General features: G+C 36.4%; 1 protein-coding gene across 1 annotated transcript in view; it reads right to left on the reverse strand.

The window, feature by feature from the left end:
- Positions 1-24183, reverse strand: part of NEGR1 (neuronal growth regulator 1) — an 861650-nt gene that overhangs the window by 473436 nt on the left and 364031 nt on the right. The window contains exon 2 of the mRNA XM_021678114.1: positions 19014-19246. Within this exon, the coding sequence (XP_021533789.1) occupies positions 19014-19246 (233 nt within the window). The remainder of the gene's footprint in view (positions 1-19013; positions 19247-24183) is intronic.

Raw genomic sequence — 24183 nt, forward strand, 5'->3', positions numbered from 1 at the left:
AAAGAAAGAAAGAAAGAAAGAAAGAAAGAAAGAAAGAAAGAAAGAAAAGAAAAGGAAGGAAAAGAAAGAGAGAGAAAGAAAGGAAGAAGAAAGACAAGACCTAGAAAAATAGGAAGTTGGAGAAACCGGCAGATAATATTTATAAAGATTCTGTTTGACACCTCTATTAAATAAGAAGTTAGAGCAACGCAGAAGAGGAGAAAATGAGGAGTTTAAATGAATCACCGATCCTTTCAACTGACTATAAATACACATGAAAATCTTTTAGATGAGCTTCAGTACCAATAATAATAGCACCATTTATTGAGTACTGACTCTGTGTCCAGTACTTAACGTATTTCATCTATTAATTCTTAAATTAATTCTGTAACATAGATTTCATGATCCACAAAGCCCCAAAGGGATTAAGTGTCTTAAACCTAAATTCACACAGTTACTAAGTGTTGAGAGCTAAGACACCCACGCTCAGGTCAGTCTTCTTCCAACACATTAGCCCTTTCTACTGTCTAAGCCCTGTAATAGCATCATAATTCTGGAGAAGCTGTTTTCTTTACAAAGCATGGTTCTAGTGGCAGACACACATCAGTTCTGACAGCAGGAATTCATTATAAAATTATTTATTAAGTATAAACAAAACATATTTCCTGTCCTCTTGTGGTTTATATTTTAGCCAGAAACACAAATTACATTAATGAATAATGGACTATGAAAGAATAGTGAAGAGGTTCAAGGAAAACTGAGAGAAGGGGTGATTAGTTCTAATTGGGAGAAGCTTCCAGAAAGAACAAAGACACAGTGGTGTGAAACACCAGAGGTTTTTAAGGGGGCGCCCACAGGGTAAGGGTGGGCAAAAAAAAAGAATAGGAAGACAGAAGGGATTATTTCATTGGGGGAAGCAGGTAGTGAAGGGTTTGCTTGCCATTCTGACTATACTACTTAAAGAGAGAGCTTCAAACTCTAATCATTTACTTAAAAGCCTATTATATACTATTTGATGTTCACATAAATCTTTATTAATTTTGTAATTAAAAAATCAAAGTAAATAGTGAAAAACATAATGAATCTTATTAGAAACCAAGAGACTTATATTCTTCCTTATAGCCATGAGGATTGTAAGCAAGCCAATTTGGTGGCAAAGTTCCAGATGGTATGGAGATCCTTAAAAAATACCCATTCATGGGGCGCCTGGGTGGCTCAGTCGTTAAGCATCTGCCTTCGGCTCAGGTCATGATCCCAGAGTCCTGGGATCGAGCCCCGCATCGGGCTCCTTGCTCCGCGGGAAGCCTGCTTCTCCCTCTCCCATTCCCCCTGCTTGTGTTCCCTCTCTCGCTGTGTCTCTCTCTGTCAAATAAATAAATAAAATCTTAAAAAAAAAATCCATTCATTATGAAATGCTGAAAATATAAAGAAGACATGTAGGATCATCAGCTCTAAATATTAAAACAGAGATTTTTCAATCCCAAATATGGAGTATCATTTTCATCAGAGAGACTACTCCAAATGATAAGTCTAATGTTTTATCCAGCCATATGCAAACTTTTCACACTAGACTCAAACAATGGGGTCCCCTGGGGCTGTCCATGATGGGAAATTTTTGATTATTTCATTCATGATAGGAGTCCAGGAAACAGCGAAAGGTAGAGGTTGGTATGCCACTTTCCTCTTGGTGTTTCATGTGCATGTGTATGGCCTCTATGTCTCTAGCCGTGTGAACGTTCTTGGTTGCATGTAATACGCGTAGAAGACTGAGGCCACACTTGGCAGAGTGTACTGCATGGGACTTGGAATTTATGGCTACTGATTAAGTAAGTATCACTCTGGGGATGATATGGAATGGTAAGTACTTCAGTGGGACAAGGAGAGGACTCAAAAATTATGCAGCATATTAAATCAAACTGGTATATTTAGTTATCTTTGAATAGTAACATAACATTTTAATAATAAGTATAAAAATAACTGCTATTCTTTCAGAAGGTGATGAACTCCCTACCCTTATCTTAAAGGAACAAGGCAGGGGACAATTTTGCTTCTGAAATATATAGCTCTTCCTATTTGATTAAAACCATATTTTAAGCCTTAGTATGTTCCAAGAAGTTCCTGTGAATTCAAAGTGTCCAGGGATTTCATACATTCCCTCCCTTGATCTTGATAAGGCCACACCAATTTTTTTTTACTATATGCAAATGCAAAAAAGTAAGTCATATCACACTTTGGCAGCAACCAAAGTGGATAACAAACCGAACTTCAGAAAGCACAGATTGAGTTAAGTTGCCTTTAAGGGAGATCTCACTGCTGTGTACTGTGAAGTTAAAAGAGGAACGTATCATACTGTCAAAGACAAGTGTGCTGTGTGAACTGCAAGCTCAAAAGCCTCACAGTAATCCCAACCACATGCCAAGTCTCAGAAAGTGGGGCAGTGTCTCCTTTGGAGATGGGGGGGAAAAACACTCCAAGGTATGCAAAGCTGACAACTTTCCACAAGAGATGGGAGAGCCACAAGAAATATTTTCTGCCTTCAAATAATTGTTCAAATGCTCTGCAAGGCATCTTCATTAGCTAAATAAATACCTTGAGAGCAATTTTTATTCATCCAGATGAGACTTAAAGTAACTATTTCCAAGTGTCTTTAGCAGGTCAGGAGCTTCAAGGGTAAATAAAAAATACCCTTAGTTTTCCTGTTAAAAAAAAAAAAACCCTTTTTTTAAAACAAAAAAAGGGTGGGGGGAGTATGCCAAACCTGAAAAAAAAAAAATGAGTTTTCTCCTTTGTGTTGTTATTCTGACATTCCATTCTTGGTCCTTCAAACCCCAATTCACTAATATACTCAAAACCTGACTCACCTCACTTCATTTTGTTGTTTGCCCAGTACAGATTGTATAACGGGCAGACTGAAGGTCAAGTTTATCGATTAAAACCCACAGCAATGAAGTATCCATTAAGTCATGGTAACTGACTCTCATGTGGCTTAATCCACATGGAATTTTTTCTAGATGAAATGATTTTGACAGAAATCAGCAACATTGTAAGTTTTAAACAAAACAAAAATACTACTAGATCTATTACATTTTGAAATTAAAATGCTCACATTCACGAGTTAAACATCTCTACCTCCATACCGTCCCTTCCATTTCCACAGCATCCACACTAGTTCTCGGGGCCTCTTTAACTGTGGACTTTCACAATAGTTTTCCAACTGGATTTTCATTCTCAAGTCCTTACACCATAATTTTCTTTTACTCAAATAAAAAAATGAAAAAATCTGTTATTCTGCTTTTATTTACTAACCCATTTAACTCTGTCCCTACTGGCCCCAAAAGAATCACTAATGCATCAAGGCATATCATCCCACACAATATTTGAAAAGGACAGTCTTAAAATAATGCTAGATAATGTTAACACGATTATTACATAAATTCATCAAACAATAGTGCCTTTTGTGGATAAGTTGGTGACAGATGTAACCAATTTCTCCATGGTTGACCTTCTTTTCTGGCTTCTTAATGCAAACGTCTTAACCTACTTTAGTGTCAGGAACTTTAAGAACAGGATAAAAATGTGACAGTTACTCTTCCCAAGGGAAGAATATTAAAAAGTACCAAATTTTAAATATACTCTCATGGGTCTTGTGGTTAAAGAATCCCTTGATTTAAAGTCATGTCACTTTGTTTTAGTCAGTGTAACAGCTACTCTTCAGGGTAAAAATGTCCCTCAATATACAAACAAACAAAAACAAAATGTCACAGCACATCAGCCAAGGAGTTTGTGTGTCAGAGTTTGATGAAGTTTGTTATTTAAAAATCTCAAACCTATTTTGTCAATCTTGTGAATCATTCATTCATCATTTCCTTATATACGTAAGACTGTGTTTCAACCATCGCCAACTGCCACGATGGTGGAACTGGATGGATAACTCTAAAGTTTCCACAGGATGACACTCACAACTGCTGCTTCCCGTGGCAGCTTCTTAATCGGGGGAAGCGCCCAGCCGTGGCTCCCCAGGGCCCCCTGCTTAAACTCTCCGCATCTGCTCCTCTCAGCAATGAATGTCTCCAGTCAGCAGTTGAGCCCAGCAATGACAGCCTCCTACAGCTGCTCCCCAAGAGTCCCATTGCTTCTCACATGCTCAAACAACCTCCAACAGCATCTTGATCTCCCAGCAGCTGCACATTTGAGCATTTCTTTGTCAGCACCACTTCTAAAGGATGTCTCATGGCAACGCTCTAATGGAGCCATTTCTCCCAATCTGAAGAGCTGGTCCTGTTCCCAAACAGCACATCCCCCAACCCTCATTCCACTTAATGGAACAAGACAATGTGGTGATACTTCTGCTTCTTCAGTACTTGCTGGGTCTGGAAGTAGCTTCTCATTCAGTTCTGAATGATTTATTATGCACACAAAGAGGACGTTCCAAGCAGTTTCCTATAGATGACCATCACTTCCGGCTTTGTAATCAAACCTCAAGCCTCTCTACCTACCAACTACTTCACTCCAGAAGTTATTTATGACCTCCATAGAAAGAGGATCACTTTCTTGATATGCATCCTGGGTATACGTCTGACCTAGCCCTTGTTTGGGCTCATTTGCCTCATGACAGTATCGTCCTAGTGATTTGTAAATGCCTTGAAGGGAAAAAACTAATTCTTATTTGTGGATATTTGTTTTCCTAACACCTAGAACAATGCTTAGCATATGGCAGATGCTTCAAGAATATGCCGAGGTCGCATTAGAAGTAGTGTCCAAAGTCAGGTAACTGGTTTACTAGAGAAGAGTCCCGAACTGCTTTACACCGGTTTCCCCACAAGGCACAGGTGCAGCAGTAAAAAGCAAGACCCAGAATATTGTTGCACAGCTCATGGCTCCCAGGGCAAATATACAACCAGAGCTCTATAGCCTCTCTTTAGGTTATTTCTCTTAAAGTTACAATCTGTGTGAATAATGAAAGACTACCGTTTCTACTCATGCCATTGTGTATTTGTAGCTCTAATATTCATTAAAGATGCAACTGAAATGTTAATGATAATTGCACCCAAAAAGCTAATAAAGACGAGCCCAAGGCTCACATAAATGCCAGCATTTAATAATTATGCATACTTTTATCTTTTCTCCTTAATTTATCTTACTTTCTGATAATTAGTTTAGTAAATCTAAGATCCCAATGTATGTGTAATCAATTTTAAAATTTATTTTTAAATTTGTTTTTTATACTCAGGAAGGAGATATAATTTTTTCCAGAATATAAAGAGGTAATCACGATTATATAAAATGGTTACCTATATAGACGATAGAACTTAAAACATACCTCTTGAGAGTATTAGCAAGTAGGAAATGCTTGACATTTTAGGGAAAAAAAAATGTCAAGATCCAGGCAGGATAAGAGAAGCCAATTTAAGTATTTCAAATAAAAGGGGTTTAAACAGGGAGTTGTTTACACAGGTGATAAAGGGCTAAGAAACCAAAGCATGTAAGAGCAAAGAAATTCAGATTTGTAACAGGGAGAAGCCACTAATAATTCCTACAAGCAAGTATCATTATCAGGACCCAGAGGTTGGGACCGCTCATCAGGAGTGAGATCCACAGCATGGGACTGCCTTGAGGAGCTGGGCCAACAGGAAGATGGGCTGTCCAGTGGAAGCTGGAGCCCGAGGAGAAAGGCTAGCAGGACAGATTGTCTGCAGCAATGAATGATGGGGGATAGCCTGACTTCTCCCTTCTTCCCTTCCTGATCTTTTGCCAGTGTCTCCTACTGGGTGAATCCTGTCAGAAACCAGAGAACATAACAGCCTGGGAACACACCCACAGGGGTCAGCCAATTCCATTATGCAAAGCATGGCAAAAGAGGTACAGAGAATGGCTCTGAAATCAATAAGGCTAAAATGACTGCCATCAGACCTTCTCCTTAATTTTAGGTAGTAATTAGCTTTCAAAAAATGTAGAATTCTTTCTAATTATTATAGCTCAGAACCTTAACATTGGTATACATTGATTATACCTTTTCACATGAAATTTGTCCACTGGAAGGAAAATTAATTAATTTTATTAATATTTTACAACCAACTCTATTATCTATATTCTTAAATAAAAGTCACTGGGAATCAATAATGAGAGCAATCCCAATTATGTCCTAATTCAAAAAAGGAAAGAGGAAACCCTATACATTATTAGCACATTGGAATAGGAAGATGGTAAAAATCTATTAAATACCTACTCTGAATCAGACACTTAGAGGATTTTCTCATAAGCCTAATTGTGTTTTTAAAAAATTTTCACACCAGGGGCTCCTGGGTGGCTCAGTTGTTAAGCGTCTGCCTTCGGCTCAGGTCATGATCCCGGGGTCCTGGGATCGAGCCCCGCATCAGGCTCCCTGCTCAGCGGGAAGCCTGCTTCTCCCTCTCCCACTCCCCCTGCTTGTGTTCCCTCTCTCGCTGTGTCTCTCTCTGTCAAATAAATAAATAAAATCTTTAAAAAAAAAATTTCACACCAGTCCAGAGTTGGGTATTATTTTTTCTCAGAGAATGGTAATAAGTCTGAAAAAGATGGAAACACTTAATCAAGTTCATTAATTTATAAATATCAGAGCTGGCTGTCACCTGAGGTCAATCTAATACATATGCCACACTAAACTACTTAGGAGAACACTGGTCTTAAGTAGTTTCAAAGGGAGAAATAGCCCAAACCATTATTGAATGAGGAAAAAAAAAAAATCTGGAGGAATTTTTTCTGGTTCACTGGCTAATTTGTACTTCTAAAGAACTTCACTCATTCATTTTATTGTGTATTCAGTATTTATTTTAGACCCAATTACTTGCCAGCCCCTGTTCCATTCACTAAGGGAAGAGCAGTAAGATGGATAAGATTTATACTTTCATGGAGCTTATCACAACCTGCCATGCATTGGAGAATTAAAGCATATCTCTATCTTTTCTCCTAGTTTAGTAGATCTCATTCTGGGGTGATTTTTACCCCAGCAGCCATTTGGCAATGTCCTGAAATATTTTGGGGTGTCACAATCAGGAATTGCTATTGGTGTCCATGGTGTTGAGGCCAATGTTTTAAGTCCATTCAGGCTACTATCACAAAAATATCGTCAATTGAGTGGTTTATAAACAACAGACATTTATTTCTCATAGTTCTAGGGCTGAGAAGTCCAAGATTACGACATCAGCAGATTCAATCTCTGATGAGGACACATTTCCTAGATGGCCAAACTTTCATTTTTACCACCTCACATGGTGAAAAGGATGAGCGGTCTCTGTGGGGTCTCTTCTGTAAAAGCACTCATCTGTTTCATGAGGTTTTCACCCTCATGACCTAAGCACCTCCCAAAGGTCCCACCTCTAAACACCATCACATTGGGCATTAGGTTTAGGAGGACACAATCTCTAGAAGCCAGGGCTGCTCCTAAACATACTACAATATACAGCCATTTCCACTCCTCCCAACACACACACACACACACACACACACACACACACACACACACACATTATATGGTCCAAAATGTCAATAGCACCACAGTTGAGAAACCATGTTCTAGGTGTATAAGAAGGTATATTAATTTTTAAGTGTGTGTGTGGGTGCACTAGTTTTATATTTGCTGACATAAATTACTAAAAACTTAGTAGCTTAAAGCAAATTTATCTCTTTTTTTGAAGATTTTATTTGTTTGAGAGAGAGAACGAGAGAGAGAGCACAGGAATGGGGTTGAAGGGGAGCGGTAGGGGGAGAGGGAGAAGCAGACTCCCCCTGAGCAGGGAGCCCGACGCGGGACTCGATCCCAGGACCCTGGGATCATGACCTGAGCCGAAGGCAGACGCTTAACAACTGAGTCATCCAGGTGCCCCTTAAAATAAATTTATCTCTAAACATAAATTTATCTTAAATTTATCTTTCTGTATGTTAGATGTTATAAGTCTCTCTCAGCAAAAATCAAGATATTGCCAGGCCTGCATTCTCTTCTGGAGTCTCTAGTGGAGAATCCATTTCCTTACCTTTTTCTGCTTCTAGCGGCTACTCATATTCCTCAATTCATGATCCTCTGTCTTTGAAGCCAGTAAAGGCAGGTCTAGTCCTTCTTATGTCACATTGCTCTGACCTACTTCCACAGTCATATATCCCTCTGGTTCTCTCCTATCTCTTCTCCCACTATTAAGGGACCTTGTGGCTTCATTGGATCCACCTGGATAATCTAAGATACTATCCCCATTTTAAGGTTAGGTGATTTGCAATCTTAATTCGCCTTTGCCATGTAATCTAGCATATTCATAGGTTCCAGAAATGAGGACATGGTCATCTCTGGGGACCATTCTGCTTAGCATAAGGAAGAACACATGTGCAAATTTTAGCAAAGTTATTTGCACAGAGTAGGTACTGATTAGAAGCGGGACCACACAAGTATTTTTTTAATTAAACTGAATTAATCTTAGATGTCCTTTTAAATAGGCTACCTTTAAGTGAAAGGGTCATAAGCAGAGGGAAAACAATATACATGTCTTGCCTAATTCTGCACTAATAAATAGCTCTGAAATCTGTCCATCCTCAACTCTTCAATATGCCATTTTAAAACGTGTGTATCCACCAACTTGCTCAAATCAAACCTAAAATAATGAGTGAAATACCTGAGAGGAAATTCTAATTGTGTTATTCTTGGCCCTTTTAAAATGTTTACTCCTTAACTTGGTCTGGCATTAGGAACACTTAGCTACAATCTTTGTAGCTAACTCTGTCCCATATATATTTTTTTTCTCAAAATAACATTGTTATATATATATATATATATATATATATATATACACACATACATATATATACATACATATATATATTCATAAAATGCTGGTATCCCATTTATTATTTTTTCACTACAAAATGCAATCACTATTCTGCACTTGTAAAAACATGGAGATTAGCAGAGGATAAAGATGCTGTGACCTGGAATGGAAATAAGCAACCTAAGTCATGAATGCCTAACTAATCCTTTTAATTTAAAATTTTTTCCTGTTATGTCAGCATTCCTGATGTTATGCCCTAAAGATAGCATCAATACATTAAGTCACAGCTTAAGCAGAGTGACTGGCATGAAGCGAGGGAGGAAGAAGCATGTACATATGTACAACCAATAAATCTCTATTGAGTTCCTAACATTTGTCAGGCACTTTCCTGGATGTTTGGGAGTGAAAAAAAAAAAACAAAAAAAAAAGGATTAAAACTCAGTCCTCACCTACAAGGACTTCACTGGGGTTTTTACTGGGAGTCCACACACAGATTGAGGGGGTTCATGAGCATCCTGCTCACATAAAGAAGTTTAAAAATGTTAACAGTATGTATATTTTTCTACCAGGTGTACAGGTTTCATCAGATTTTCAAATGGGCTCATGACCACAAAATGTTTAAGAACCACTGGTCTAGATGCAAAACAAGTGTGGGTGAGAAAGTTTGGAGAGCTTAGTGCAGGTGCTACCTTTCCAGAGTCCCTACCGCTCCCACTAGATCACTAACCAGAAGACGCTGAAGGGATGGAAGTGAAGAGCTGTGGGGCAGGGGTACGAGGACATAGGGTCACTCTATGATTCTGAAAACTGAACTTTGCCACCAGCCTTCATTGTGCCCATTTTCCTCTTGGCACTACACATAGTTAATTCTTATTTTTCTGCTACAAATCATAAGATAAAGAATATCATTAGCAGATTCAAATTTTCTCCTCTGCTACATTTTACACATATAAGGGTTATAAAGGGGTATGCCATTTAGAATTTAGTTAATGAAAACAGCAAAATCCTAATTGTCTTGGTAGTAATCTCTTAACTATCTGCATAATTTGGGGAAGTAAACAGTAAAATTATTTCATAGATCAAATTGTACTATAATGACTTCCAAGAAGACAAATTATTTCACCAGGCTCTTATTTTATTTGCAGGGTTTCTCAAAATAAGCAGACCAGCTAAAGCTTGGTAATCTTTTATTTATAGAGAGATTTTCATACTGATAGTGTACATTGCACTGGGATTTGACATGTATTACTTACATAGTTATTTTCTTTGTTTTTTAGGAAAAAAATAAAGACACTCCAAGGTAGGCAACAAATATAACTATTCTGAAATGCAACACACAAAACAACTCAGAATTACAACCAAGAAAATAAAAATGTCATCAGTCAGAGCTTTAAGATATTTACCAAACTATGTGTTTCAAGAACTAGAATAAATATCCATTAATTGTTGAAGGGACTTTTAAAGGGCAGCAGATCTTGCTTAAAGGGTTAGTTACTTTAAAATATTGTCAAATTGCATTTTGAACTGTGTGTTACCAAAAAAAAAAGCAAGTACTGCTCTACTCAGTCTCCAAATGAGTGATACTGTTCTACTTCTTACATATTCCATTCTTACATATCCTTTTATTTAGTACTTGCCAACATGATTCAAAACTTAAAACTTAAGAACAAGGACAAGGCATGGCAGAATTACTTTTCAACAACATGGACCACAAATTATACAACCCTTTGATTTCATTGCCCCTATCCTGCCACACCTCAAAAAATTATCCAACTCAGGAGTAAATCAGAAATATTAAAGAAGAACCCTCCTTGCTGTCACAATTCACTAGTTAGCAAAGATGCTTATTTAAATTCCAATATTGTTCCCTTGCTCCAGTTATGAAGCTCAGCAGTTTCCATGAAAGTTCCTTCTATAGAAAAAGGGATGGGGTGCCTGGGTGGCTCAGTCGTTAAGCGTCTGCCTTTGGCTCAGGTCATGATCCCAGGGTCCTGGGATCGAGCCCCGCATCGGGCTCCCTGCTCTGTGGGAAGCCTGCTTCTCCCTCTCCCACTGCCCCTGCTTGTGTTCCCTCTGTGTCTCTCTCTGTCAAATAAATAAATAAATAAATAAATAAATAAATAAATAAATAAAATCTTAAAAAAAAGAAAAGAAAAAGAAAAAGGGATGACTCAGATGGAAGCCAACAGTGTGCAATATCTATCAATATTATTTTTTGCTTTTTCTCACTTCTCTCTCATTCACAAATGACAGCATATTAAAAACTTATCAGAAAATACTATCAACTTATTCCTTTTGTGTATAGTAAGCAGTACATTATGGATTTTTGCACCGTTTTGATCTAAGATGCTGTTCTAATATAAGATCGTGTAATGACAGTACATAAAACTTCATGTACTAATTTTTGGCTGGAAAATATGATTACTAAACTCATTGAGAAAATCTTTTTCAAAGACAAATATTATTCACTGAAATTTACCTTCTCTTTCTACTACTTCTTTTACTTCAACTGCAGAAAAATAAGGCAATAACCTTTCTAAAGACTATAAAAGAAAAAAAAGAAGGATATTTAGGAAAGAAGAAAATCTATTCCGGAAGAAGTGCCAATATTCAAATGAGGATTTCACTAAAAATTAGTTCAATTAATCCTATTTTTAATGGATCCTAGTAGTTAAACCAATACCCTAATCAATGTCAATACACTCACAGGTAAAAGTAAAGTAATGGTTTCCTAGAAGTTGGCATTATACACACTGCCAATGGAACCACAGTGATTCTAGCTGGACAGGAATTTCTTAAAATTGAAAAAATCCACCAGAAAAATGCATTATTTTAAAAAATTACTATGTAATATGCACTGCCTCAAAAAGTCTATTCCACATTAAGTCCAGATGAGTGGCCCGGAGTTTGTCTGTGAAGGTACACCTGAGGGAAAGGATTTTACTGAAGTCTACAGCCCAAATGACACGCGGAGGACTTATTTTTCCAAAGTTTCACAAATTAGGCATAATTGTTCTAACTGCTTAGATTCCAGATCATTATCTTTCCAGACATCAATAATACTACCTCATCTATTTCAAGAGATTAAATATTTCCCACTGCATAAAGCACCTGGGGGATACAATGACAGTCCTATTACTTAATAATGCATATGCTCCAAAATGCTTATAAATTCATTTTTCATAAATTGCAAATCTGGACATTTCAAACCAATAGAAATAGAAAAATGGGATGTTTCTAGGTATGGTTCCATCATTATAACTGCCACAATGTGGGGAGAATCTGTAAGGACTAATAGAACCTTATTTACGTCATTTATTCACCTTGGTTTTTGACCCAGTGATCAGTAATCAGATATCCATTAGTCTGTGTGAGCTCTGCATATTTTGGCTCCTATTGGTTCTCACCATAATGAAAATTGGGGAAAGCAAAGAATGATTTATCGTAGAGTAAGTAGGAATTCCCTATAGAGGGAATGAGAATGAGTATGTACACCCCATCCATGTAACTTTTATCTTAACCATTTGATATTAATTTTTTTAAGATTTTATTTATTTATTTGACAGAGGGAGATAGTGAAAGACAGAGCGCACAAGCAGGGGGAGCAGAGGCAGAGGGAGAAGCAGGCTCCTCGCCGAGCAAGGAGCCTCATGTGGGACTCGATCCCAGCACTCTGGGATCATGACCTGAGCCAAACAAAGACAGACGCTTAACCACCTGAGCCACCCAGGTGCCCTTATTTGATATTAATTATAACCTCATTTTAGAGAATAAATAATGAGTGTTTTCTTATAAGCAGATAATACATATTTATTATCACATAGACAGTGAACTTAGAAATGTGTCTCAGTTGTATAGTTAATACAATACAGATATGGCTCATGTACAAAAACTAAGGTCACTTTTGGGAAATAGTCTTAATTTTTCCCTTAAAAAACCAAAACCGGGGCGCCTGGGTGGCTCAGTCGGTTAAGCGGCTGCCTTCAGCTCAGGTCATGATCCCAGGGTCCTGGGATTGAGCCCCACGTCCGGCTCCCTGCTCAGTGGAGAGCCTGCTTCTCCCTCTCTCTCTGCCTACCTCTCTGCCTCCTTGTGCTTTCTCTCTCTGTGTCAAATAAATAAATAAAATCTTAAAAAAACAAAACAAAACCAAACCAAACCAAAAAATGAGCTCATGGATGTAGAGATGATAATTGGTGGTTGCCAACAGCAAGAAGATGGGGGGATTGGCAAAATGGGTGAAGGGGTTTAAAAGGTACAAATGTCCAGCCACAAAACAAATTAAGTCATGGGAATATAAAGTGTAGCATGATGCCTACAGCTAATAATATTGTATTGCATATTTGAAAGTTGCTAAAAGAATAGATCTCAAAAGTTATCATCATCATAAGAAAATATGTAACTGTGTGGTGATGGATGTTTACTAGACTTATTGTGGTGATCATTTCACAATATATACAAATACTGACTCATTGTATATTGCCTACCTGAAAATAACATAATGTTGTAGGTCAGTTATATTTAATATTTTTTAATTTAAAAAGATGATATTTTATAAATATTTTATCTTAGAAGTATACTATGAAGTTACATTCCCTAAAGCTAAAGGATAATGAAACATCACTATTAAGGACCATTTTTATTTTGGGTGGTTTATTCTTTTTTTCTATGCTAAAAATATTAAGGGTATATATTTTGGGTCTTTGTCACTTCTTTGTATTTGACAGCATGTCCAAAGTTGGGTTCCTGTGTATAATCTTAATCTCCTCAACAAGTGTATAAAGAGCTTAAATAAAACAGAGTGGGAGCCAGTCTGAGGGCCTTGTCCTGAGCCAGCACTGCATTCAAGCAATGACTATTTTGACAGGTGTGAGTTCTGTCAAACTTTTCCTAGTGCTGCTAATTTTTCTTTGGTTTCATTTTGTAGCTTATTGAAAATTTTGAAGTGTTTACTGTTGCAGAACACCAACTTGAATTTTCTAATGTATGTGGTATTTTGATACACTTTTTTGACCATTGTAGCTTTTTTCTCCTGTGGGTCTTTGAAGGAAGGCAGGTCTATGATCTGTGATGCTGTGTTATTGTCCATCAGGTCAACTTGGAGCAGAAGCGTGGTGTCTCTCTCTTCCACTATGTACCTCGTTGAGGCTTTAATATTCATAAAAAGAATGTTAACATTATATTAAGATGTGCGGGTCTTTAAAGAATACAGCCTATACTTGTGGCCACATGGAATAACTGCTCTCCAGATACTCATTGGCAAGTCTAATTTTGAAATATCTGTACTTAAATTCCTATTCAAAGACCCACTGAGAGAAATAATATTTGTGGAGGGTTGACTCAGAAAGGATAGGTCCTAAAATTTACTTACAGATTAAGGTAATAATCAAAAAGCTATCTTCCTGTTATCGAACTGGTATCTTACTGAATTTACTTTCAGATTTTTAATTTTTTCTTGACTTCCCTGCACTTCAGGTTTTATTGAGAGGTGTTATAAGGAACAATTCTCTGAATGAGTGCTGTGAGTACTATACAGTTACTGTTGAGATGTTCCTTACAGCTCACAGTGGTTCTCTGAGCTGATTCACAGTAGAAACGCTGCTCCACTCTGTGTAACAGGATCAGGAGACTAAGACATGTAAGTGTTAATTAACTATGTGGATCATGGAATGAATAACTAATCCTGTTTCTCTCTGTGTATTGACTGCTACAAATCTTAGAACTAAATTTTTATTGAGCTCTAAAATTACTTAGAAATCATGACATAAATTTTATGTTCTAACCTCACCTCTGACTGTGTCCCACTCTGCTTACCTTATCTTTTGCCTCCAATTTCTTATGTTTATCCTGGTGTACTAACTACTTCTTTATAAGCTCTTTAAATCCTTCCCAATGTAAAACAGAATGTTAATAATAAATGGTGTTTGAATGTGTTGTCTTTCCATTTTATAAAGGCTTTCTCCAAACAATGACTAAGCCAGACAAGGGGCTAACACTGTCATAGTTTGGGATCTTTGGGAAGCAGGCACTGAAATGAGAAGGAGTTTACAGTGCAGGATATTTATTAGGGAATACCCCTGTGGTAAACCCCCAGAGAAAGAAGAGGAATGAAATAGGATTTGACAAAGCAAGAAGGTCAGCTGTAGAGCTGATGAACAGCTTCCACTGTTCCGGAGCCAAAATGGCTCATCAGAGTTATCTTACTTTGGGCTGAAAGGGAGGGGCCTTTTAATCAGTCATCAGATATTGGTTGCTTTAGGAAAAGTTTGAGTTTGGGTAAAGTGGCTCTCTACAGCTGAGGTGATCCCTGAAAGGTCTGATCACTCAATGCTGCTGTCTGCTGAAAACACTCCCAGCAGCTAGAAAGGCAAACCCATCCCTGGAAAGGGAAGTGTGCCACCCCATCTATCACAGATATTGCAGGTAAGCCAGATAGCCTGAGGAATTCAGAACACCCTGGGGAAGTTAAATATCCTTGAGAAGTTATTTTGGTCATAGAGCTATGTGCTAGTCAAATCGTCCACTCTGCCTAGAGAAAACCTATGGTATATCTACCTGAAAGGGCACAAGTTGAGAGATAAACATTTCACACATATATAACGTGTGTGGGTGTGTGCACACATGAGTGTGCAAGGCTTAAAACAACATACATTTATTATCTCAGTTTCTGTCCAGGTACATCTTAGTGGATCTTCTGTCCATAGTCTTACAAGGCTGTTATCAAGGTATTGTCAGGGGTTATTGTATGTATATGTGTTTAATATACAGTATCTGTGAGTGTCTATTTTGTACTATACACAACCTAGACTTCAGATGTGGACTCAAAGTAGAAGCCGTCTCTATCATTTACTCAAGTGTGCATTTACATTTTATGATCCCTGTCATTACAGGATTGTAATAGGGAGCTCTGGGTTCATAGCAAGTCCTCCAGCCTTGTACGTTCTTACACTCATGAACAAGAAATGCTACTCTTAGTAAATACTGTACTACATGATATAAAACACTGGACATTTACGTAATTTTATTTATCAGTGGTATATTATATATAGGTAAATAATGAAATGATTTTCTTATTGAGTCTATTTCTAAACCCTTGAAGCAAAACTCCAATTCACCACATTCTTCACAGTTCATGAGTATATACATTGTTCAGCTAAGTTGGTGAAAGCAAAACATGGAGATAAATAGAACATACTTGCAGCGTATATACTCAAAAGTACTGCTATGTAAAACTTAGCTTGCATTGTGTTTATTGCAAGTGTTAAACACAAGTGTTATGGAATATTTTTCATTTTTAACCTAAATAACATTATTTTCCCTTGCAAATCATCCATGGTTATTTGTTCATTTGTGTGCTTTTGTTTGGTTTGGTTGGTTGGTTGGGTTTTTCATTTTGTTTTGGTCATCTTTTTGTTTTTCATTGGCATGCACCTTAAGATCTGGCCTGAGTCCTCCTCTTTCAGATGAGAAAACTAGAGTTTAGAGGGGCTTGATAATTACCCATTTCATGAGAGAAAATTCAGGATTGGAATCCAGGTTTTCCAACTCCTACTCCCAGTATTTTTTCTCCCCTATTGTTCCATTTATTGGTACTAATATCTCTAAGAAATCAAGAGCACCGACAAATTTCCCATGCACAATGTCTGTGTTGGCAAGATATCCCTTCTATTATCCCCTTTCTCAAATGATTTTTTTTTTTAAATAGCTCCCTTGAGTGCATAGTTGCAACAATTAAAGATGAGCTTTGTTTTTATTACCAATGTGTGTGTTTGACATCAGTGATTAATACAGTCTTCTCTCAGTTGCTAAGTTTCTTTATCTTGGTGAATAAAGACTTGACAAATTGTTAGGCGAAGAGCATACACTTCAAAACTATTGAGATATACCTGAGTATCAGACAACCTAGGAAATACAAAGACTGAAGAGATGTGCACATCAGCTTATTTTCATTCATCAAGAGGAAATGTAGCTTAAGTGGGGTTGACTTTTTGTGACATTTATTTAGTTCTTGAATTGACTGACAAGCCTATTAATGTAGTCCCTGAACTTTATTAATGTAATTGGAAAACTGCCCACATGTCAATCAACTTCTAATGAGTAATTATGTTCATAAATACTGTAAAATTATTAGCTTTTAATTTGACCCAAACACATACTTTCAAAACAGTAACATGAATATTTTTTTCTAGAAGAACAAAATATTATACTAATAAAATATACAATAAATGTGTTCCTACAATGCACTTCCTAAAATGGAGTTCAAAAGTTCATCATCACCAAATGGCCAACAAAATGGAATGCGACAGTAGCATGTAACAGTGTTAAAAATCTGTATAGGGGCACCTGGGTGGCTCAGTTGGTTGGGCGACTGCCTTCGGCTCAGGTCATGATCCTGGAGTCCCGGGATCGAGTCCCGCATCGGGGTCCCTGCTCGGCGGGGAGTCTGTTTCTCCCTCTGACCCTCCCCACTCTCATGCTCTCTCTATTTCATTCTCTCTCTCAAATAAATAAATAAATAAATAAATCTTTAAAAAATAAAAATAAAAAATTAAAATCTGTACAGTGTTAAACCATCTATGTAGCATAAAGTTATAAAGACATCTTATGAAAATCAAACATGTGCCTGGGCAGGGCTCATAACTCCATATATCCATAGTCCGGTTTAAAAATATAAGCCTAGTATGGAACAAGACAGAATGGAAAAAAGGAAAAAGGGGGTATATTTATTGTACAGAAATACATCATTTTAAACCTATAAGAAGCAAAAGGTCTATATCTCCAGTGACTCAAATATAATTGTTATCTAAGTGTACTTTTTTTCTAATGTAATAAAAATCTTTTGTAGTCTTTGAGCTAGAAATTCAAGTCAAAGGGCGCAAAACTAAACAAGGGAACAAGATTAGGCCTGGGTAACAGAAGAAATGTGTTTTTGACTTGTAATCCCATGTCAGTTTCTGAAGCTGGACAAACTCCTGCCCTCTAGAATCTCTGGATAATCTCTGAATAAAGATAGACTTCGGTGAAAACTTTATTATATTCTCATATGACTTTAAAGAACATCACCACAGTGTGCAATGGTCTGTAATAAGAAAAACCACTGGGGAAATTTCCAGGCTTATTGTTTACCTTACACTCTCCTCCTTAAAGTTAATTATTTAATTAATACATTTAAACTTTATCATGAAGTAAAGATATTTACTAATAACTGAAGCTGTATTTGACTTCAGGCTTACCTTTATGTAAGGAAATAAAGCTCCAGATGTAAGTTAATAAAATCCCAGATGTAAGCCATGTACCTAAATTAATATTTAGAGTTGAATTTTTGAAAGGTAAACTCAAAGATAATACAACTAACTTACTCCTTCAGCTTTCTTATTAGGAATAAAACATGCACTCACTGGCACCACATTATCATATAATTTCTTATTAATTTTACTTAGAAATGCTGCAATGTCATTTTAAGAACCACAGCATGATATTTTTATGCAACCAACACATGATTAATCTATAAAGCATAAGGAAATAATGTAAAAGGGCAAGAATATGCATTTTCTATTTGACTAGCATTATAATTGCATTTTTCTTGAAAAGTATTTATATCAGGGATAAATATGCTCTTACATTTTAGTATGCACAAAAAAATAAAATAACTTGATGATTCTCTTTGTACTTGGAGACTGTAAGTTAGCTAGAATGATTTATAATGTACCAAAAGTAAATCAAAGTATAAAGCATTGTGTACCATATTTTTCCAATTACTCCAAATTCAAATAAAGTAATTCTAGAAGGCTGTTTCTTTCCATTGTGACTTGAATCAAAGTAAGCAGAATTTGGACTGAGCAGAGTGTGGAAGTTGGGAGGATTACTTTTAAAGAGTTACTATAGATATTTCAAAAAGTTCTAATATTTTAATGTATCCATCATGGGTTATCAAATAATTTTAATGTATCAATCATGGGTTTTCAAAGATGTATTGAAGGGGTGACTCAAAGGAAGATACTAAGTGAAGCATACACAAAAAAAATCATAATGTGGTGTTAACGGATAATTTTTGATCTTGGTAAGTGGGGATTTATATGTCTATAATAGCCGTTGCACTTAATGGAATCTAGGAACATAAATCCCTGAAGACAATGACTACGCATCTTTCAACATTGTCAGTTACTCCTGAGTCATTTTGATATCTAAATATTGAACATTGTTAAATATAGTCCTTCACAATATAGGAGTTATAGAAATGCATACCTTGCACAGTTAGATGCACCTGCATTGTTCTTGGTGTATGTTGAGTCTGAACAGAACACGTGTATGGGCCATCGTCCGTCACATCTACATTCTGTATCTGGAGGCTGTAGTCCCTTTTATTCAATGTTGAAATTGAAACTCGAGGATCCACCGACCACTTATCACCTCCCGCAAAAATAATACTTGACCGGTTCAGCCAGGCACCCTTTGAAGCTCCATCTTCCAAATAACACCTACAAATTACCAGAGACAGATACTATTAATCAAAATGAAAATGAAAGACAATATTATCTTTGTTCTGAGTACATTTCTATATGCTGAATTATAGCACTGCACCAAATGCAAACATCAGACATAAATGCAGAAAATATGAACATATGAACACACTGGTACATCTTCCATTCCTGATGCAAATGTGAAACAATGACTGCATACAGTTTTGTTTTGTTTTAAATGTGTGTGTCTGTTTTAACTTGAAGCCAGTCAAAAATCCTTTTTTTGTTATGTCTGGATGACCAGTAAATTTCAATAAAGCTAAATTCCTTCAAATAATAATTTCAACATTAAAACATTTTTTCTTTGAAATTATAAGAAGTAGAAAAGGTCCACAAGTTAGCCTGTTTTTTTTTCTGGTTTTTTTTTTTGATGTTTAATTAATGCTTTTATTAATAAAGCATAATTTAAAAAGCATAATGCTTTTATTAATAAAAAATAATATATTTTTAATTTTTATTAATAAATAAACAACACACTGCATCAGGTCCAGAAAACCAAATACAGGCTGGTAGAATTATTACTCATATAGGATGGATGTCCAAACATCTAATTCTACTTTGGAATGCACCAAATATACAGTCCTTTCCCCAGAACACTTTGATGTGCAAAGGTATGTCATGGATTTGAAGAAAGACAACATTTGTAGAGATCTGAAAGAATGGGAGATCTCCTAGGGTGGAAAAGATAACGTCCCTGACCTACCACCAACATTCAGGTTATGGCAGTCCTCTGGCCAATTAATGCATGATCTTTTGTTTTGTTTAAATAGTTTTATCAACTTTAAAACACTTTAGATTCATAGAAAATTTGAGAAAATATTACATGGTTCCCATATATCTTCTCATCAAATTGCCCACATTTTTAAACATCATATATTAGTACATTATGATACATTTACCACAATTAGTAAATAAGTACTGATACATTATTAATGAAGGGGGGGAATTGGAGGGGGAGACAAACCATGAGAGACTATGGACTCTGAGAAACAGAGCTCTAGAGGGGAGGGGGGTGGGGGAATGGGTTAGTCTGGTAATGGGTATAAAAGAGGGCACATACTGAATGGAGCACTGGGTGTTACACGCAAATAATGAATCATGGAACACTACATCAAAAACTAATGATGTAATGTATGGTGATATAATAAAATAAAATTTAAAAAAAGCACTTGGTAAAAAATTAAGGAAAAAAAACTAAAGAAAACTTAAGAAATCTGAATAAACTAGTTAGCCTGTTTTAACCAAATCCAATTCCACTATAATGTACTAGATACTAGATAGAAAATATAGAATAGTACCATATCGTGTTTATTTTTTAAATTATGCATTTAAAGAGTAGTAAGCCTGTACACTGAAATTATAAAGGGCATTTTACTGATAATATTGCCGTTGCAAGTGAAGAAGACAAGGCTTATATAGTACCTTTAGTAGCAAATACTTGCTGTCTTTTCAATAAGCCTACCAATAGTCTTTCCAGGAAGCATTCATTTATCCAACAAACATTTATGAAGCTTCTACTATTTATGGATTTAAAAATGGTAGTGCCCTTGCTCTCCAAAACTTTTAGTCCAGTAAGGAAGACAATCAAGCAAACCAATCAATACTAGACAGAAGATTATTTGATTAAATCAGGCACAAGGTACAAAAAAAGAGCTACTTGACTCAGAAGGGGCTTGGGGGGTATAGAATAGGCTTTAAGGAATAGGAAATGTCTTGACTAAAGAGGCAAGGAGTGGGAGACATGACATTTAGACAGAGGGGCCATATGTGAGTAACACCAGAGAAAAGTGTGAGAGAGAAAGCCAAACATTTCAAGGACAAACAAGCATGGAGTATAGGGTGGGAGGGGTGAGAGATGAAATTGGAAAGGTAAACTAAAGCCAGATGATAATAGAAAGGGTGATGACAATTAGTAGATTTTAAGGCCAATTTTGAAGCCATTTATTCAAAGTTGTATTTTATAACAAGATTCAAAAATACAGCTTTGTATCCAAGAGAAGTCAGACATCATGATTTAGAACAGAAGAAGGCTGTGGTCATATGTCAGTGATTTTGCTGAGGCCTGGAATTCTATGTTTCATCTTGAAAACGTTCTGATACAAATTAAAGACTAGTTTTCTTAAATGAGTACAAAGCACAGCTACAGAATGAAAATACACATACATCGAAATAGTTTGACAGCCTTTCTAAAGAACACCTTGGGGGATTGAACACAGTGTTTGCGATTGCTACAAAATTGCAAGCTGAATGCAACAGGGTAGGCTGCTGCCAACTGTATAAAACTAATCAGTGGGTGAAAAAACAAGGAACAAGGTACACTGCAGAATCTAATTTGCAGTCAGCTTCACCATCTACAGAATCCAAACTAGAAAAGTCATAAAGGTCATTGTTAATTGAAAAGCTTTTCCTTATGTAATTAATGAAGAAAATAAAACCCACTCTAATGATATAATTAAACAATTATGGTATATTGTCATTCTTAATGATATGCAGAAAGAAGATAGAGGGGACATATTTCCCGTTTCACAAGATCACATGTCTACTGGTATGGGATAGAACACTAAATCACCGATACTGGGACTCTGGCCATTACCGTGCTTGTATGTAATATATGGGTTCATCAAGTGTTTATTGTGTGACCTCTGCATTCATGGCCTTCACACATTATCCTATCTGGTGCTCATTACAACCCTCTGGTGTATGGATTGCTATGCCCAATTCATCACCAGAAAATAAATGGAATGTTTAGGTTAAATGACTTGCCCAAGCCACACTATTTAGTGAGTGACAAAGTGGAATTCATAATTAAGTCTTTTATTTCTATGTTCAGTGTCCTTTCCTCCATAATGTAGATCAAAGACTTTTAAAATAGGTTTCAGAAATGGAAAGATGATCAGAATGTTGCAGAAATTACCACAAGTAATTTCTTATTTACTAAATGTGACCAACTGTTTAACCTGTCCTATTCTAAAGGAAGCAGAAAATTAATTATTAATGCATGTTTTACCATGAAAATTTGATTTAGAACACTCTGCCGGGCATTTTCCTTTCCCTTCAGGCAGGAACAGCTTTACCTTTATTTGGGGAGGTATCAGGAAGACCACAGATTAACTAGCCTTTAGATACTAGAGCTTTCATAGACCAAATCTGGGTTACAACTCCTGGTCTTAGCATAAGCACTATTCCTCTGTTCTGGTATATTAGGGATCATCAGGGAAGAACAGAATTTAACTTCTTCCCTGTGAAAAATGAAAAGGGAGCCTTTCATGTCTCCTTGCTTGGATGACTGTATTTCACAATTGTTATTGGTCCTGATCCAAAGCTTTTCAAGACATACATTAGGAAGACCCTTGAATGAGACTCAACCAAAAAACAAAAACAACAAAAAAAATTTTTTTCTATTACTTCTTTGGATTTCTGTAGCATTATTCTCAATTACACTATTGAGTTACAATTTAAATAACTCAAATTACCATAATGGAATTTTACCAATTGGGAATAGCAAGATCTAGGAATGGCTTTCTATTCTATAAAATCATAAGATGCTTATATAGAGACATACAGTTTTAAGGTGAACCATGAGATGATTATATCAAATACATGAAATAGGTCAAACACGCACATAAGTTTCCTTAATCGTAAGGACTACATCTCCTACCTTTCTACCTCCTCTACGTTCTTCATATCCACCCTAGTTTTGTGTTTTTTCTTTTTTTTCCTTTACAATAGAAAGAGATACTGCCTAACATCTATATAATGTATTAAGAAGGAATTCTGGAAGGAAGGAAGATATTCAGGGTATGGCAGAGGAGGGCAGGTGTGTGGGGAGGGGTGAAAGTATGAGAAGTGGTGATAATTTAGTTTTGCACTCTTCAGGCACCAAAAAATATTTTTCTGGGTTTCAGAATTCTAATGCCTAAAAATATAAATATGTTGGAATCCTGGCCCATACAAAGTTCATAATTCAGGAAGGATGATATAGTATATTCATGAATAGCCATCATGCAGAATAGGAAGTGAAAATATAATAATTAAATTGTTATTATAATTGGATTATTACAATTGCCTCAGAGTTTCTTGTTTCTGCCCCCTTGACATCTATAGCATAGTTTATTTTCTCTACAATAAACAGAGTTTAAGTCAGATCATCAACACGCCTTCCTATTTCATTTCCTATTTCACTCATAAGAAAAATTCTAATCCTGAAAGTGGTCAAAGAGCTTATGTAATCTTCCCTTGATGTCTTTCTGACCTTCCCAGCTGCCACTCTTCTCCAGTTGATTCTGGTCTAGACTGCGGTCCTCTAGCTGTGCCTCCAAGTCCTGCATGCTCTTGCCCTAGGAAGTTTGCATTTGCTGTTTTTTTCTGCCTGGACCTCTCTTCCCCCAGAGATCTGCATAGCTTATTCACTATCTTCCTTTACTGAAGTTCCTAATGTATTAAATAGCAAAAATAACACCACTGCCACACTCCCATGAAATGCATTATCTGTTTAGTTGATGGGTTATTTTCTGTCTCTCCTTGCTAGAAGTAACATTCTGGACCATTTTCTATTTGATCACTTCTGTGTATTCCAGGGGCCCACATATAATTGAAAATAAATATAAATAATAAATATAAATATTTGTTGGATGGATGAATGAAGGCAAAAATTAAGATAGTTTTAGAAGAAGGAATAATATGGTAAAGTAAATCACTTTTCCAAAGTGCAACCTTGTTGGGAAAGCAAAGTCATGCCCACATTAACATATAATTAAATGCAAATATCTGTCGTACAAACAGTGACTGATGTATGATACGAGGATGAACTAAGCAATCTGAGACAGTGGGCGGGAACCAAGCTCCGTGAAGAAAGCAAAGTGGTAGGTATGGGGCAGAGGTGAGCTGGGCTCATA

Source organism: Neomonachus schauinslandi, chromosome 4 (assembly GCF_002201575.2).
Source record: "Neomonachus schauinslandi chromosome 4, ASM220157v2, whole genome shotgun sequence".
NCBI classification, from domain to species: domain Eukaryota; kingdom Metazoa; phylum Chordata; class Mammalia; order Carnivora; family Phocidae; genus Neomonachus; species Neomonachus schauinslandi.